The sequence below is a fragment of the Lepidothrix coronata genome, unplaced genomic scaffold (assembly GCF_001604755.1).
Source record: "Lepidothrix coronata isolate B3197 unplaced genomic scaffold, Lepidothrix_coronata-1.0 Scaffold68, whole genome shotgun sequence".
In the NCBI taxonomy this organism is placed as follows: domain Eukaryota; kingdom Metazoa; phylum Chordata; class Aves; order Passeriformes; family Pipridae; genus Lepidothrix; species Lepidothrix coronata.
This window is the reverse complement of record NW_016690248.1, coordinates 2,288,454-2,307,449: the sequence shown is the minus strand read 5'-3', so window position 1 is coordinate 2,307,449 and position 18,996 is coordinate 2,288,454. Positions and strand designations below refer to the sequence as shown.

At 34.7% G+C, this 18,996-nt stretch overlaps 1 protein-coding gene across 13 annotated transcripts in view; it reads right to left on the bottom strand.

Moving 5' to 3' along the window:
• VWA3B (von Willebrand factor A domain containing 3B) overlaps positions 1 to 18,996 on the bottom strand; it is a 72,770-nt gene that overhangs the window by 22,871 nt on the left and 30,903 nt on the right. For 11 of the 13 annotated variants that reach the window (XR_001875385.1, XM_017818488.1, XM_017818491.1 and 8 more), the window contains 11 exons: positions 18,122 to 18,260; positions 16,605 to 16,736; positions 13,859 to 13,957; positions 12,957 to 13,139; positions 11,440 to 11,567; positions 10,204 to 10,310; positions 9,353 to 9,490; positions 8,177 to 8,213; positions 7,899 to 8,055; positions 3,544 to 3,662; positions 855 to 905 (listed from right to left, as the gene is read on the bottom strand). Coding sequence is in view for 12 of the 13 variants with exons in the window: in XM_017818488.1 (XP_017673977.1) it covers positions 855 to 905; positions 3,544 to 3,662; positions 7,899 to 8,055; positions 8,177 to 8,213; positions 9,353 to 9,490; positions 10,204 to 10,310; positions 11,440 to 11,567; positions 12,957 to 13,139; positions 13,859 to 13,957; positions 16,605 to 16,736; positions 18,122 to 18,260 (1,290 nt within the window). In the remaining variant the exon portion in view is untranslated. The remainder of the gene's footprint in view (positions 1 to 854; positions 906 to 3,543; positions 3,663 to 7,898; positions 8,056 to 8,176; positions 8,214 to 9,352; positions 9,491 to 10,203; positions 10,311 to 11,439; positions 11,568 to 12,956; positions 13,140 to 13,858; positions 13,958 to 16,604; positions 16,737 to 18,121; positions 18,261 to 18,996) is intronic. The other 2 variants (XM_017818492.1, XM_017818497.1) reach the window with 2 other exon arrangements.

The window sequence follows — 18,996 nt, the reverse complement described above, 5'->3', positions numbered from 1 at the left end:
CTAAGACTTCTTTTTTTTATTACATGCACAATTGGCCACATGGTACCAAAAATGAGATATTTTGGATGACACTCTGTCAAATTTGTATACTGTACAACTCATTGTTTATCAACAGACATCTATTTCCTTCTTTTTTTCCCAATTATATGCTGTTCTTTTGTTTAGAAGTCTTGATTTCATCTCTACACCAGAATAGACTTATAGTTCTCCTTATTAATGATAGAACTCTGGGGTTTTTTACTCGTTAGCTTAAGTCTTCTTATAAGCATTCTAGTTTTCATTCGTGTTTTTCTGCCTAGGAATATTTCAGGCCCATTCAGTTTTCATTAATTGATCTTCACTTTATTCTCTGATGCAAACAGATGCTAACTTCACTGATGTCAGTCCTGTCTATACAGTTACTAGTTTTCTAAATCAATATACAGAAATAGGCTAGTTAAAGTAGTACAAGCTCCTAGTGTGATATACAGTTCTAGCACATGCTGTTAAGGTACTTATTACACTTTTACAAACAAGCCACTGAAGTGCGTTTTACAGGATGAGAGAAGATTTACTTTGATGCCAAAGGCAATGACATGCTGCCCTCTCAAGGCCCTGACACTTCGCACTTACTAAGAATAGATCAGCAGCATTCAAATGGAAGGCAAGTCTTTTCCTTTAAAATAAGTAGCATTGCAAAGGAGGTCCAGAATTTAGTATTACTCCATATCACATATACATTTTTGAAAGCAAGATATAGTTATGAAACATTTGAAAGTTAAACCAGTTGGTTATAAAAATAGTGACAAAAAGCTATCAAATATTTATGACCAGCCTTTCAGAGGTACGTTAGAAAACCAAAAATGATAGCTTACTTGTCTCTTTCCTCCTGAGATAGTGCTCTCCAAACAACTAGGTTCAGGCGCCTATTAAAGAAAGCAAAGCAGTTTTTGAGGGAATGCAGTTCCTTGCGCAGCTGATCATCTCAAAACTAACAAATAAACAGTTTCTTAAGACATCTGCACTGATTTGTATTCCAAGAGCACTGTATCATCAACTTGTATCTTTATCATTCAGCTATGAAATTATCAACTGCAAAAAAAGATGGGAAAACAGCATCTTCCATCAAGTAGCAGCACGACTATTTCAGGGTCATAGAAGGTTTAATGGCAATCGCTGCTGCTTCCTGACAGGATTTTCTATGGATGGTTCTCTTCAGCAGCAGCAAGCTAAATCAAATAACAAAACTGATTAAACACCAGTTAAGCTGCACAGTTTTCCCAATTAAACAGTTTCAGAAAACATAGCCTGAATGTAGTAATGCTAATTTTTTTTTTCTGCTAAGATTACTCATCCATTGTTCTACTCAGGTTTCTAATTCATTAAACTCTGGCTATGAAGAAAAGCTACTACCAGGAAAACAGAAGTGATTATCTCAAAGCAATGCAGTTCTGAGATCTTCTAAAAGCACCACTAAACTTTCTGCTTTTGCTTTCTAGACACAAATTATAAACTCTTATTAGATCACCTAGCTTATGGCTTTCTCCATAAACATCTCAAACAAATAAGCCATCATTAAATTACTTCATTTCATACTACAGAAATAAATCGCTACGATGATGCTAATTGCTGTAATTACAGAATAATTTCAAAATTTCCTTTGGAAATACAAGAACAAATTCACAGCTAGGAAAAATTCAGATTGTAACCATTAGAATATTAGCGGTCTTGCGAGATTTACTGGTGCATGTAGGAAAAAAGCACATTACCAACAGATTTTGAATATTAATTTCTTGAAGATTCATTTAATCGACTAGAAACCAAATCCCAGCATTTTTAGAATGTAAATTACTTAGTTTGCTCACAATCTGCAGTCTCAGCATGCTCCACTGACTGTTTCATCCTTCTAAATGTGCATACTCATAACTAACTCATTTGTAAAAGCTTCTGGCTGTACAAGACCATACACATTATGAAGCTTCCAGTGTTTTGCTCCTTCAGTACTGTATATTCTCTTTGTCAGAGTACAAAAATTCTGCCCTCACCACTTTTCTTCCTCTAAACCTGATGCTAAGGTCAATCTACATATGGGGAAGATATTATTACGCTTGCTTCTGTCCTTGAAACCCACATACCCTGATGTATTTTTCATCTATACATGTCAGAATAAATTTGTGACCAACAACTATTCACAAAGCTGAACTGCAACTTTTGCAAATTCAATTACTAGAAAAGTACTATGGCATTTAGAGCAAAATGATTTTGACTGGGTTGCTGTTTTACATGTGGAGATAAAACAAAGAGATCTCTTTTTTACATTGTCAATTATAATGATCTTCAGACAGATCTTTCTTCTACACATTTTTTTCACAGAAGTGGGAACTCAATCCTACTATTGTAAATACACTGATTCATTGACCTTTGTGGGTAAACATAAGTAAACAGTACTCCTAATCATCAAATTTTTAGGGAGACTGTGAAAATGCTGTCAGTAGAAGATCACCAGAATTCAACCAGAAAACATTTTTATTTCCCTGAAAATCGAAGTCAATAAATGCAAAATATTGAATGGTATGGCACAGCAGTGAAAACCTTGATTTTTTTTCAGAAGTCACCATTACAAATACACCAGTTGAACCTACTATCAAAACTAGTAACAAATCAATTTCTATCAGTTCTTCATCATCCTGAAAATAACAGTATTGTCTCAGTGACAGAACACACAAAACCAATAGATAATATCCATTAATATTAGACATATCAAGTAGCATTTGCAAATCATACTTCTTGATTTTTACCAAAAAAGATGTATATAGGACAATAGGGATGAAAAACTGAGCTATTACATGCTTTAAAAAGAGCTACAGAGGAAGAAAACCCCCAAACCTTAAAGTGGAATTAATCAAAAAGCAACGAGTAAGCACTTGTCATCAAGAGGGTTTTGGTCATATAAAATAATTACATCTGTAAATGTTACAGAATATAGCCTAAAAAATATTTATTAAAATAATACTAGTTAAAGTTTTCATATGATTACTGAATTACACTAAAGCCAAATAATTGCATTGTTTCAAAAAAAATGCACAAAGTCATATCATGGAAAGAAATAGCTTAGGGATCTAATGTCTTTGTCCTGTTTACTTCTGTTGTGCTTTTCCCAACATTGAATTAATAAGCACAACACATGTCTCTTAAAAAAACCCAACCAAATTTAAATTGTCAGTATCTTATTGGTGCCTCAGTTATATTCTTGCATCCATAGTTAAGTGATACAGCTGGCAGCAAAAAGCAGGTCTCTAATTTAAATACCAGCCTATGGATTTAGGAACTTAATTATAAGTTAAAAGTCTGGCTAACACTGTATGTTTATGGGAGATTTCTTCACAGGGATGACTGCTTTCAGGTTTATTCCCAGCAAGTAAAAGAATTTTGCTTTTGTCACTGAACGAACATGACCTGGGCAACATGTTCAACATGTTTTTATTATCTCCTTGCCTATCATCTGCTGGTTTTTCATTCTGCCTTTTACTGCAAACATGATAAATTTCTGGTGAGTAGACTTGCCTTTTGTAGGATTTAATTGCTTGCTCCAGCTTCTCTTTATAGGCAACAAGATTCACTGCCTGAGGATTAATTAGTGTGATCCCCTTCTTGTCATTGCTAACATGGGCCAACGGTAATATCTATTATACAATAAAAGAAAAAGATTTTATTTATCATACAAATTTTCCTCCACCAGAATGACTGAATGCTGAGGGTCAGAACAGCCAGAAGGAACACTAGAATGCTGCAGAAAGAAAAATTTGAGCACACCAAGCAAATGTCAGTATTAAGATGCAGTTTCCAGACAGTTCTTCTGAAATGCATAAGCTGCAAACTAAGATTCCTAACTATTAGTTATTTCTAACTAAATCAGTACTGTCAAACAACTCACTCTAATAATGGAAGGCTAGGGCAGAAGGAAACAAACACATCTAGAGCAATTCCATACTGTATTGCCTTAAAATAACACTCTCTTATACCTATTAGCATCTAATTCTAGCATACAGGTGTGAGAGTACATTTTTAAGTGTATTTAATGTTCTTATTGTGGAGCACCTAATTTTATAAGGAATTAGTGTATTATAGCTATAGACATTTTTCACCATCACACTGATCATCAAAGAGAGAACAAGGTAGATATTGCTCACTGAAACTAGTCTTAATTAACCACAATAAGGCTTAAGAACCTAATCAGATTCATCAGAATCAGGAACTTCAATACTTTTCAAATCTCACAATATAGCACCTACATAAGTCAATGTCATTATAATATAGAAAGCTATACATTTGCAAGTAGATCTTCAAAAGCCACAGAAAAGGGTAGAAAAGGATGACAGAGAGGAGGAAAAATGCCTTTCAAACTGTCAGTCCAAAATCCCCCCATCTTTCAGCCTCTTAAATTACTCAGCAGTTTGTGTAAGAAAAGCTATTTTATACATCAATGTCCTGGTGTTGAATATAAACAGAAAAAAATGCAAAAATTGCAGAAGATGGAGAATGATACTCTTCCTCTTCAACGCATATGGTTGAGCAGGAATCTTCCCCAAGTGCCTGTCTGAGATCAGGATATAGATGAGAAAAACATTTATGAGGTTCAATTAAGTTAAACTAAGACCCCTATTGGGGGAATAAGACAAATAATCAGCAACTAGAGCAATAAAAAGACTTATTTAATTGAGAACATTTTTCAGTGATCTTTTATTTGTGTTTAAATCATCACAGCCTAGGTGGATTCCAAATTACCGCAATATAAACCATTTTTCCAGGAGCAGTGGTGTGGCTTTATATCCCCCTCTCTTTCTGAGGACATCTTCTCTCTGATTAATAAATCTGTGTCAAATCAGTGCCAGACCACATCAAGGCTTCTAACATTAATCTTAAGATCACTTAAAAGCTAAAGATAATGGGAACATGTCAGTGAAGTACCTTGACAGAGGAGATCAATCTCTGCCCAGAATTCTGAGCAGTGAAACCTGGCTACTTGTCATTTCCAGATGAAGTCTGAAGGCTGAAAGGCAAGGAACTGATTACCCCTCTTCAAGTTCCCTACTGCCATGATTGTTGTCTACAATGTTACTCAAACCAAGTTAAAAGTTCAGCAGAGCCTCACCAAGTAGGAGCCCACTTCCACACTGCCTTACAAATTCTCAGAGTAATTCCAAGTGCAAACAGCACAATTTACAATGTGAATATTTAATATAGTTTATAAAACACTTTGAACAGAATATGAGGGGCAGACAAGCATAAATACATTATTATACTATTGAAGAATAAAACCAGAATAGAATATGTTCTTAGCAAACAGTAAACTTTAAATATTATGCACACTTTGAGAACAATGAAAACTGCTCACAAAGTCAAGGTAAATTTGACAGATTCAGCTGAAAGAAATCACAGGGAAACTTTTTTACTGCCAAAATGTTTCATAGTTTTCTAAATACTTTAACTTTCATATCAGAAGAATTCACTTGTTTCAAAATGGCTTTTACTTCAAACCCAAAATTTCAAAATTTTAGAGACAAAACCAAAGCACAATAACCCTATAAGATCTTTCTTACTTTAGACAAAAGAAAGATGTTTTTGTTGGTTGAATCTGAACCTGATTCTTTTGAGCAAAACATTGAGTCAAAACTCCATGACTTCCAAAGCTGTACTTATGATGCCACAACCTGCAATATATACTCACATGATTCTATATGCAACAGTATTTCCTCCAGAATTACCATACCACAATTTCGAGAAGCTCCCAAGCCATGATTTTTTTTCTGAATAGGAATCTGGATGGGTAGTTCAATAAATTAAACTCTTTGAAATAACTCGGGTGAAACTCACAGGTCACACAGAACTGAAAACAACAGGTCGGCCTCTTGATAACGAACAGTTGTCATGGAAACCTTTTGCTTGCTGCATCTCTGAGGTAAGAAAACTGCTCATAGTTACTCCATCACAACTGTTAGAAAAGGCTAAAAATAAAAATTATACCATCCACTGAAAAGCAAACAAGGATGTCTGCATCCCACACAAAGAAAACTAAGATCTTAGAGGGAAGGATGCAAAAATATCTGTATATTTACTATCTTCAATGAAACCTTCTGAAGTACTGGAATGATAAAGATCCTTAAAGTCTCCTATTCAAGCTCTATGTCTAGCCTCAGAACCTATTTTCTGTTTCCCTCAATTTTCTGGCATGAAGCTTGAGGGAGAAGGTTCTGTAGCTCGCAAATCCTACTCGTTCCAATTTGTGTGCAACCCCCAACCTTATTTTTCCTTTCTATACTCAGCTTTAGATCCAGAAAAATCCATTTGTCTACACATAGAACAATAATTCTCCACTGCCTGAGAAACTGAGTGTCTGAATACAACTGATGGGAATTAGCAGGTATGAAAAAATTACAAAAATTATTATTTTGTCTTTACATCCTGAAATCTAAAGAAAGCCCAAGAATTACTTTTTGGACTCTGCACAGTACTGGTTCATTCTAATGCTGAACTTAAACTCAGTCTTGAACTAGACTAGCAGAAGCTTTTATGACTTGCCATTAAAAATGGCCTGTACAAATCACTTGTTTTGACTACTTTCAAAGACCATTGTTTTACAGACTGGGTTGTTTTTGCTAGTAGCAATTCACATGCAGCTCAGGGTTGTCTGCAAAGGATTCAAAGGACTCTTCATCAAGAAACATGGAAGAAGGAGCTTCTCTTAGTAGGTATATTTTGAAGAAGATGGAAAAAGAAGTGACTGCTTAGAAATCAGATATAAGAGTTATGTGAAATTCACAATGTCTTTGTTTAACATTTCATTTACAGTAGATTGTTTTGTACAGTTTTGTAATCATTGGATGTCTGATTTTTTTTAAAAAATGGCCATTTTACATCTGAAATGTTAAAACATACATTTTAAAATGTTTTCATATAAAAAGACATCTTTTAATTGCGTAAAAAAAAAATTTCACACTTCAAAAAAATCCTTACAGATCTTGGTTTTGACTTGGTTTTACTAAAACAGAGGAACTAGTTTTTATTCCACAGTCTGCATGCTATAGCCAAAATTCCAGTTCCTATATTTAAAAAACAAGCATGGAAACTTTAAAATGTACAACTGTGTACATTTGTTATAAATCTTTTTCTTAGTTCTATACCCCATTCTATTACAAATCCCTTGTTCACTCCTTATTGTTTAAAAAGATCTCATTCAGCTTTTTCCTTGAATACTGTTTAAAGAAAAAGTTTTTATTAATCAAAACAATCTGCAGCATATTCAAAAGACTTTCATAGGATGTATCACACAAGAATAATTAGAGCAACTTGCCACAAAATGGATTTCCTTTAAGTGGAATGGCAATTAGAGCTTTATGATATACAATTCACCATAAATAATAAAAGTTTTATGATATATAATTCACAACCTCACAGCTGTCTACACACCTATTAGAACTGAATTTTAGTTACTGAATTCCAGTACTTTTCAAAAGGTCTTAGTGATCACATGTAAACCTTGAGAATCCACAAGTCCACCAACTGTGCACCTGCACAAAATGACTTTATGAACTTGAAATACATACTCCAGTAAATTAATACATATTAGGAGAGGCTGTGGTGCTCAAGAAATTGCCAAACAGCTGCTGGCTGCACACTGCCATCAACTGGTAACTGTGAAAGAGCTTAAGGGTAAAATATGCGAGAAGTACTGCTATTAACTATCAGTTTTATCTTCTTACTGATGCAAGAATGACCATATAGATATGCATTATACATTTAGTGCACATGAACTATCTACAATGAACACCAGAGAATGCTATTATGACATTTATAGAAATTAATTTTAAAAATCCTTTTGAAAACACGACTAAGTTTTACTTACAGCGTAAGGGTTTTACCTCATCAAATACTTTAGAAACTACATGCTTGTCCAGAACTGGGATGTATTTGGTACCATGAGGGACAGCTGTAGGAGCTAAGGCATCCATGATGGTGAGTCGCCTAGCAACCAAGCCATGGGTCTTTAACCAAAGAGCTGAAGAGATATCTAGAGAGCTAGAAAAGAGAGACTGTAAGATGTAGCACAAGGTAGAAACACATTTGACAGGTCTGAAATGACTGAAGAAAAATAGAAACTATAATTTTTGTGATGTATTTATATATGCCCACAACATACCTTTTAGATGCCTTTTTCACATTCTGCATTTTCAGATCTAAGGGAAAACAATTCCATTTCATTATCTTAGAGGTTTTGTGCACACAAAAGTATACATAAATAAGCTGACATATAACAGTGCCATTTTTTTATTTGAGCCTACTAGCAGCATCACAAAGACTACACAATAATGGCTATTTCATTTGCTAAATTAATCAATGAGAATTAGGTTTCCTTTGTTTCTTGGTGCTTGATCAATAGTAAGTGTTACTATATACCACATGAGCCCTAATTAATCAATGAGGAATGTATAAAATAGGTGGAAAATTTTTTTTAAAACATAAATTAGTTTTTTGGTTTTTTTTTTTACCACAAACCAAATATTAACCAGCTTAATTCCCGAGTCAAGATGTGATACCAAGTACTACCACTAATAAGATGGCCAGGAGTAGCTACTTTAAGGTATACCACTATGAAAATCTGTATAAAAGATATATAAAAAACTAAACATAACATGATGAAATGTAAAAAAGTCAAACATTTTTAAGCATCATATGTCAGGTTTTAGAATGACTTAGCAAACCTATCATAAAGTTCAGAGCTGCATGAATTACTGAAAGAAATTAAAACTATCTGGATTTATATCTAAGCCCCCTTGAAAACACTATTATCTCTACATATGTGTCTGTCCCAGAGAGCATGGATTTTGCAAGTCTAAGCATATTAATGAGTGCAACCTCTTTTTACATTGGTACCACAGAATTAGAACCATCACTCTCATCTTTTAACCCCAACATTGATCATAACCACAAACTACTGTTCCACAAGAATAGTGTATTACTGTACCACAGGTACAACAAGATTGTCAAGATCTATTTCTTATGTTGATAAGAAGCAACTGTGATATCCTTTCAGCAGTATAAGGCATAGCTGTATCACAACTGCTGCATACTGTGAACACAACTAAGCTGTTGTAAACTGAATAGTTTGGGCACTGGCAGGAGTCTGGCCACAGTTGTAAAGACACTCTTACAATACCAATCTGCATGTCCAAGTCTCCGCATCCCTGTTGTGTTTCAGTCCTTTGTACTGCAGATCTGCACAGTTTTGCCTCAAATGAGGTGCCACTACTTACAAATGCAGCACAAGAAATATTATCCTCTGCCCCACTCAGAGCTTCTTGTTCTGCCAACTTGCCTTTCAAAATAGTTGTACATTTCACACTCTTCTTGACAGAAAAACTTTTTTCCTCTGGAGATGTTCTTTCCTCTGGGCTTTCTTCCCTAGATTTCACACCATGGCTCAGGATTCGCAGCAGGCTGCTCTTTGTTTGCTCTGTAGGTTTTGAAAGGGAAAGAAAGGAAGAGCTAAAAGAGCTAACTTACGAACTTACAAGTACATGCCTGGGATTTTTTAGTCCCTCCTTGGTATTCTGTCCCAATTTTAAAGGGACTGCCTACAAATGACCTCAAACACAAAACTGTTTGTACTTTATACAACACAAAGTTGTACTTTGTACTTTCCTCAAGGATGAAGGTTTCTTTTACTTCAGCTGGGTAAACTTGGTTTCAGACTGCAAGGATACAGTGGATATACAAAGGATACTTCCAAGAGAAATATAGTGTTATGGGTGTAGTAAGGGAAATATTAGTGTAAGCAATGCTGTAACTAGTGAAACACAGATCAGCTCTTCATTCTTGCCAGATACATACTTTCTTAGAATAAAAAGAGATAAGGGTTTAATATCTACTGTTAAAAAAAACATTTACAGAGCTTTCAAAACATTTTGTTAAAGTGGTTAATTTTTTATTGCAGGGCCTGTGATGAAGGACAAATGAGCAGACATTTGTTTGTCTGTTTTGGCCAGATGAATAAGATGGCTGAAAGTAAAAATGAAGATAAGTTAGTTAGATTTTCAAAAGGATGATTATTTATATCATCATACTTCATTTCTTCCTACAAAAGGGATGCTTTTTGCTATTTGCAACAGGATCTTTTCAAGTTAGTGAATAAATTCTGTTAACAACTACAGTTCATTTGAGTCTTACCTGCATATAATAATTTCTTTCTTCGGGCTGGACTGTCAGCAGTCGTTTGCCAGGTTTGCTGGTGTGGTGTCCGTGCTGGCTCTTCTGAAGCACAGAACAGCCTACTGCTAAGAGAAGTACTCAGCTCTTCAGCATGTTTGGATACAGCTTGTTAAGTGCTTGTAAGTGGTTAGTGCTTGTAAGTGTCAAAAAGAAGTTATTTCAAGTATATAACACCGGTTTAAGAAATGCTAAGCTGAAGTTTTCTGGTAATTTAAATACTGTTTTCAGATGCTTCGAACAGCGCAAAATATTTTCTCTGTTATACTAAACTGCATTTCAAAGGGGAGTTCAAAGGAGGTTAAAATATTCTCAGTTTTTAAAATTATTTAAAAGTCCTTTCTTAGTTTATTTAAAAGATGTTCATTACTTTTAAGGTAACACCCTCATATCCTTTTAATAAGGATAGAATGTTCTGTAATAGCTACTTTGAATCCCAGGGGTAAGAATAAACCTACCATCAGCAATGAAAATATCTGACACACACATATATATGCATATATATATATATATATCTAAGTGCCAGCATTAATAAAAAATATGAAATTTCTAAAATAAACACTTAAAAATATTTTTATGTTGGACATCCTACCTGCCCTTCCATACATATGAAATCATTCCACAACACTCTCCAATTTTCATTTATTTTACTTTATTTTTTATACTTTTACTTTAACTTACTGTTTTTAATAGATTTCTGTCTTAAAAATCTGATTTCTTTTAATGCAATTTTTTACTTTTATACTATTACTTCACAGGTAAATACACAAATATATCTGTACATAATTTATGTTTCAATCAGCATATCCCAATGAGTGGCAATTTAGTCATGAAATCCAAGCCAGCCGTACCTATACAACAATAATTTTTCATTAATCCTTGAGATCAGAGGGAACAACTCTACCATGTGTTGGAGACAGAAAAATAATTTCCCCTCTATGCTTTAATTATTCCTAATATCTTGAGACTATTGATATATTTGAGATAATTTTGTTTCAGGCATCATGGTATTGGTGCATTTTTCCAGATTTTTCTTTTGCATTACCTTAGCTGTTAAAAAAACCCACCTCAAAACAACAAAGCAACAACCTTTCTTTTAAAAAGAGAATGTCAGAGGTTAAAAATGCAAGACAATGAAAAGGAGAAATGTAACAGATAGCTCTTATGTCTTATTAATAAAACAGTATGAAGACATACTTATTCTCTGAATAATTTTCTTCATTAAAAGAATCCATCATCAGGCTTTTGACATGAAAGGTCTTTACTTTCTCTAGGTCTTTTTCTCCTTGATCAATTTCTCGTTTCAAAAGATGTATGTCTTTATTCTAACAAAAAGAAAATCATATGTTTTAGTACAACTAGGCCTAAACAAGTTTCATTTCTGAACTGAAACTATGCAAGTTCTGATAATAATTTTGAATAATGGCTCAGGACAGCTTCCAAATTTTGTAGACTCTTTCAGGTAGACTCTTGTGCTTGGCATTACAGCCTTTCAAATTATTCTTCCTTTCTAGGAAAAAGACAAGCATTCCCTAACTAGCCAGTTACCCCTTGAGCTACGAACAGCCATATTCCTGAATAATGTACTGAGATCAGTAGCTCCACTCACTTCCAGTAAACAAGAAAATAAATAAGCAAATACATAAAATACAATACCAGTTACATACAACTGGTGGCCTGTCGTTCTACAGATCACAGCTGTATCACATACTGTCCCTGGGAATGACAAAACATACTCTTCAAGGGAACACTGGAGTGACGAAGAATCATTTGGATTAAGGAGGAGGAAACAGGAAGGAAATTCCAATGATGATCCCCTTACAACTCCCACAGGGCCAGAAGTGTAGAGATGTACAATCCAGACTTTGGCACTCATCTGTCCAATATGAGCAGCGTCACATAGTCCACACCATCAGGATCACTCAAATTGCCCAGTACACTCTCTGATACTTTTCAAGAGCTGGATTATTTTCACATCTTCCTTCTAATTGGTGTTTGCAAAGTTCAAGTTTCCTGCTACTGTCTTATTCCTTGTTGTTCTCATTGTTCCACCACAACCATTTCTAAAATTTGTGGAATCAATTAAGTGTTGCTTTTAATTAAAAATAAGAATATGTTTCAAATGGATGATTCTGTTAGTCTATTCAGAAATTTTCTACTGGGGATTGTTAGATTGAGCTGCTTAGTCACACCTGATAATGACTGCTATTCTAGTCATTTTACTCATTATGGATCTCTCCCAAGTGGCTACTGTAGAGCAAACTTTTAACAAAATTGATGGAATCATTCATCATCATTCAAATTCAGCTCTGCATTCTCTCATTTTTTAACAGGATACAAAACATAGTTTCATTTTAAACAGTAACTTATTTCTGAGACGGCAGAGATCACACGTGTTTCTTCCAGAGCTGAATTTGGTCTGCATGTATTTTTAGGTTTTGGGTTTCAGGCGGGGGGCTAGGGGAGGGGGAATGTGTTTCCAACAGTAGCATTACAAATGTACTTTGCATGACATTTGGGCTTTTTTGTTGCAGTCTAATAAAATTTAACAAGCAAAAAATCTCATACTTATTGCTTTTACATCACTTTGAAGATGACTAGGATTAACCCTCTTTTTTTTTTAATAATCTATTGTAACATGAAATCACAATAATGCAAGTTGTGGTTCCTTCAACAGCATGAAGAAGCAAATATATTTATTTTCAGATACTCACAAGAATAAACTCTGCAGTATCAGGATCAGTCAAATAAATGTTGTAATAATGAAACCGTCCCTCTGTTTTAGTAGATAGTTCATACAAAAATTTATTAGCTTCTATATCATCACAGTTGAATGATACAGTATGGATGGGAATTTTACAATGAAGATGGACTTCAGCAAAAATTATTTGGGAGGGCTGAAAATTGGAAAAAAAGTATATTAAAAATAAGGCATCTAGAAATGTATTTATCAAAACATGGCGAATTTGTAAGAATTTAATCAGTCACACTGTTGCTTATAGACAGATATAGACCAGTTAAAAGCATCCACCTTATATGGATTTTTATTTCATAATTACATAAAATGAGCTAATTTAAAACAGATTTTGAAACACTGATAACGCATTAAGGTACAGGATGTAAAAATCTTCATTCGCAAAGCCTAGCCATGATGGAGTACTCTTTGTTTCTGAAGTCTTAAAAGAAATTACTAAAGTATAGGAAATTAAAATACTGCTTTGGTGTTTATTATCACTGGATATATATAAAAATATTTTTGGAAGTATATGAGTGTAGATATTTTTAATAAACAAAATTAGTTCACAGAAAAGTTGATTCAATATCAGGAAACAAAACATAAATCATAAAAGGCATTAGTAACCAGGTAAAAAGAAATCAGGTATTCATTCATTTTGAACGTAATAAAAATATTAAAAATAAGAATATTAATAAGTGTATATTAAGCAAAATTATTCTTTGGTAAAACATTAATATATGCTTTGAGATAGAAAAACTGTGAAACAATGCAAATAAACATCCAAGAGACTGCACAAGACTCAGCACTGCAGGCGTGATATTCATCTCCTACTTCTGACACCACTTTTCTGCATTTTGTGTTTTCTCATTTTAGAAATACCTGGTCAGGTCTCCCATCCGTCAAGAGATAAATAGCCTGAGTGTCAGTATCAGCAAGAGCAATCTGGAGAGCTTTGAGTGTATTTGTGGAACTTCCAACCTAGGAAATCAAGAAGAAAGAGAAAAAGAAACAGCTATAAATACTAACAGTTCTTTGCCTCTGTTCTTAAATTATTTTAGCACAAAAGTTATCTATAGCAACAAAACATGCCCAGTAAAGTAATACTGTGCCCACTAAAAAAAGTTTTGGAGTAATACTAGCATTTTTCCTATGTATGTCATTCACATACTTTGTGATCGTGATTTTTGTTTCTTTTTAGACTAAATGCAACTCTAAACTCACTAAAATGCATTTTATGGCTTCTAGGAACCTAAAACCTACAGTTTATATCTTCAAATGTCCACCTTTCAAACATGCAGTGTACCAAACTTTCCAAAATAAAGGTACATGTAAAGTTTTACCAGTATGGAAAAGTGTTTCATCAAGTCTTAGTCTTTTTCTGGGGACAAAGCAAAATCCCTGAAAATATTTGGACCTGTTTTATGGTTGTATAGCACCCGAATACTCCTCTGGAGGGCAGGGAGGATTGTAGGGGTGCAAGAAGAAACTTGGGATCCACATACATAATGCATTGAGGAAGATAAACATAAATCTCTAACATCAAACCATGCATAAAAAAATGTTAAGAGATAGCATTACTTTTCCAGTTCTAATAATTGCGCTAAGACTTCTTCCAGTCCTTTCCACCTCCACCAAGTTCTATTAGAAAGGGCAAAGTAAGTAAATCAGGTAAAATGAAATAGGAAGTACATTCTGACAGTGATTCTGTATAGCTGCATAAGAGTGTGTGGGTCAAGCAGCAAGACGGCTCATATACTTTATAATCCTATCTTCTAATTCACAAGCAATCCTTATCAGTACCCACTCTTTAGAAGTAACTAGCCAGAGACATTTTGTTTGTGCTAAATTTATCTAATATTCCTAATGTTTTAGTAAGCATTATAAAGTTTTAGACACGTCACTCATTATTATGTGTAAACTGGCCATCCTGGCTCTTTTGATAATGGTACCTGGTTTTGAGCTAATTTGAAACAAAACAACTTCTTTCACTTCTTTTCACGTCATGGGAACATAGGGTGGATGCTGATGATGTGAGGAAAATAATTATGTACCTTATAGTGAAAGTTGTTCATTTTAGGTTTCTCAATTGCTACTGCTACAAATGGACACTGGTTTTATCAGTGTTTAAACAACATTGCCATACTTCAACTATGTGACATTACCACCTCTAAAATTTTCAATGTTATCACATCTAAAGGATTTTTAAGGAACAGTTAGTTACTGTTTATAGCTCAGCTTCCTTATTCATAATCCTGGGACCAAAGTGTATAAAATGAGATCAAAGGAGCTACTCTGGTTAATATTCCAGACCAATCCCCTGTTGATTTCAGCTTCACTGTGAAGTCAGCTTTCTGATCTCAGACTTACACATGCACTGCTTAGAAGAGACTAAAAGGTCACCAGCAGATGCCAACATTGAAAAAAGTAGTCTGCTCTTGTACCATTTCCTGTACCACTTCAGTTATCTAGATCTGGATTTCGAATGAAATTTATAATAAACAATTAACAATTTTATGAATAATGACGAACAAGGCCATTCCCAAATGCATATATAAGATGGTATCAAATTATGGTAGCTCAATGTATTATTGAACTTGCATGAAGCTGTACAACATATATGATTTAAACAGAGCCAAGTTTTCAAGCCTCAAGTAAAATTAACTAACCTCAGTTTTAAGTACTTGCCAACTGCTCAGTGAGGCCACACTAAAACTTTCTTTTCTCTATGTGTTGGCCTGTTAGTATTTTCTGAGAATACTGTTATTTATCTTGCTTTATAGTCTCAGAGGCATTATGTAGCTTCTCCACTTCCCTCATCCTCAGGAATTTCGTATTAAGTCTGAGGAAGAGCTGTCATAATGCTGAGGAGTTTTATTACATAAACATGAGGGGGTTTGTGTCAGAAAACATAACATGGGATACATCTGTAGCACTGGGCAACTGATTCTCAGTCCTGTGTTCATAACGTTGTCCACTTTTGACACATTAGGTGGTCCTAAAGCTGATGACGGTTACAATGTGGGGGATGGTTGTGGTTGACTACGAGCATTTCTACTCTGTTTCAGGGAAAAGTGCTCAGATTTTGGCCACTGTCAGAGAAAGAATATTGGGTAGACAGATAGATGTTTGGTCTGAGTATGGTTGTTCTCGTGTTTCTATCACAGCTAAAGTCACCTGCCTATCTATTCATCAACAGGGACTAGAAATGCTTCTCCATGTTGCTGACATGTTTCCTGTACCACTTCTGAGCTGTAAGTCTGCCAGCAACAGCTCTCATAACCACGCAGCAGCCCTGCAGCCAGAATGACAAATTTAGACATGAGATCTGAGCACTGACATGTTTCCTGCAGAAATCAAATGGGCCAATGTCTGCATTGTGGCTACTAAACATAGAAGGCTGCAAGTTGAATTATTAATATGATTTGATAAACAGGTCCTCTGTTAAAGGGTTATTACACCTGACAGATGATATGTTGTACTCAGATCCACTAAGGTCTATACATCATATATATTTTCAGCTTACTCAAGTCAAATACTTAGTCCAAAATCACCCCAGCCACACAGAAAATGAGGAAACATACAACTTTGTACAAGCACGCTTTGTGATAATTAGTTGCCATATTACCTCAAGCTGTTTTATCCAAAGCCAAGCATCTTGCAAATTTTCCTCATTAACTTCAGCAAGTTTCTCTTGCCATGCCACTGCTTGGGCACTAAATTTCACAAAGTTAAATCTCTTCTTGTGTCTCAATTGTTCCTGCAAGAGATAGCATCTGAATTTTACATACTGTTAAAAGAAAGAATACTTGTATCCTGAAATACTGAGTACTAGCAGTCGTTTTAATTATTATATAGTTGATTATATGGTTACAATAATATTCAGTTATGGCGTACAGAGAGATATACAAAGACAGAGACAATTATCACTTACAACTATTAAGGTTACTTGAAATTCCCAAAGTAAGTCTCCATATACTCATATTTCTCAAACTACTTGAACAGCAAATGTCTAGGAGGGCATGAAACAGAGAGATGAAACTGGGTAGGATCAGTGGTGTAAGAAAGAGATATCACTGCTTACCAAAGGAAATTGAAATCAGAAAGAAAGACATCATTTAGAGAAAGAGAACAAGAACCAAATAAAGAGCACGGGCAAGGGGAAAGCAGGAAAAAAATAAGTTAGGAATTTGCTGAAGTTGCTTTTGGAGAAAAGTAGTAAGTCAGGGAAAATTTGTGCAAGCTAGTACAAACTTTAAGAGTCTGAAACCTTTGCCTCCCTTTCATAACAATTTTTGTGCAGCTGCTTGTGAAACCTTCTGGCACAGTATCTAATAAATTTCTAGAGTTGATCTGCCTAGAGGACCACAAGATACTATGTCCTATGACTGCACCTAGCTCAAAAACCTCTCTGTCATAGTTTTAATATTTTTAGTCCTACTAATGATTCTATCAATGCCAGACTGATTGAATTTTTATTTGTCAGTTACTTCTCTTAGGGCTAAAGAAATTTAAGATTAATCATGTTTTAAGAGTACCCATTTCAAATATTAATGTACGCTAAGTTGACATCATTGTAGACTTCTAAAACTAGGTGAGACAAATTCTGTCTTAGGTGTGTCTCCCAGTACTCACAGCCTTTGAGGTGTTTCTGCACTTTGCAAGTCCCATTGCAAAGTTCTGAGTCACTGCAAGATTCAATCGAGTTCAAAACGTTCTACACCCTCTATTGTAGAAGTATGAAAGTGAATTTAGAACACACATTACAAATCACAACATGCCAATGGAACTGGATGATAAATGAAAATGCCAAAAGGTATTTCATTGTATAGCTTTTTCTCTGTGTGTTTTTTTCTTGTTTTGCTTTTTATCTTTTTTTTAGGAGGAAGGTGGCTTGCCAGAAAGAACAACATAAGTTTTTTTATTTTATAACATTTTCTCTAGCTTTTTTCAAATATTTGTATAAATGAAGCAAAAATACAAATTTTTAATTGAAAAATGATCACATGAAGAAAAATATAAATACTTTTATAAAGCTGCTATTTAAAGAAATAAAAATAAATAAAAAGTGAGATAACAGCCATCCAGAAGAGATGAGCCTACTCTAAAATGCTCCTAGACTTCAGAATCATCACTTTGTCCTACCTGTATAAGCTGAAATATTTTTTCCTTCACCAGTGGCAGCTTGTTGTTCATAGACTGGGATGTATCAATGAGAATATAGACATTATCTTCAAACACATTACCAAAGAGCCCTCTGCTTCCTTGTTGAAGCCACTTAATCCTAGGGGAGGAACAAAAGTATCAAAACCTGTTCCATAAGATCTTTGGAGCTCTGCATATCAGAATCTAACAGGTAGGATCTTTTTATCACTGCTGTACTTCTTATTCTCTTTCCCTAAACACCTGTTAGTAGTCACTGTGAGAAGTGGTATATTGCCCTTGATGAACCCATCCGTTGTCATTACATAACAACACAAGACATTTTTATTTTATAATTTCAGTAGAAATCCAGAGACAGACAAAAAAAGACAAAACAATACAGCACCTCTATAAAGTCAATTATCAGGTAGTTTAAGCTGGGAAATCCCATGTGGAAGCAACTATAACTATTGTCACTGTAACTGTTCACCAGTCTGAACTCAGTAAATCATTTAATCACATGCTACTGTGCCTCCCTTCTCAGGAAACCACTTGAGAACCTATTCTGCAAGGAACTTAAGCACTTTGAAGAGCCTTAATATAAAGCAGATGCTTCAATGGTTTGCTGACCTCGAGCCTTAACTACAGACTAAGTTTTACATTTTAAAGAGGATTGGAGTGTGCCTGCCAGTTAAATACGTGCGTACACACTGCTGTGCACAAAAATCCCTCCTCAGTAATGGCTGCAGCAAGTCCAAATCTGATTTCCCTTGAGAGTTGTAAAGTACCCATCTACTCCGAAACAGAGATGTTTAACAGATGGAATATAATGGTCCTGGGAAAAATATTACTCATCTCCACAGAGGTTTAAAAAAAAT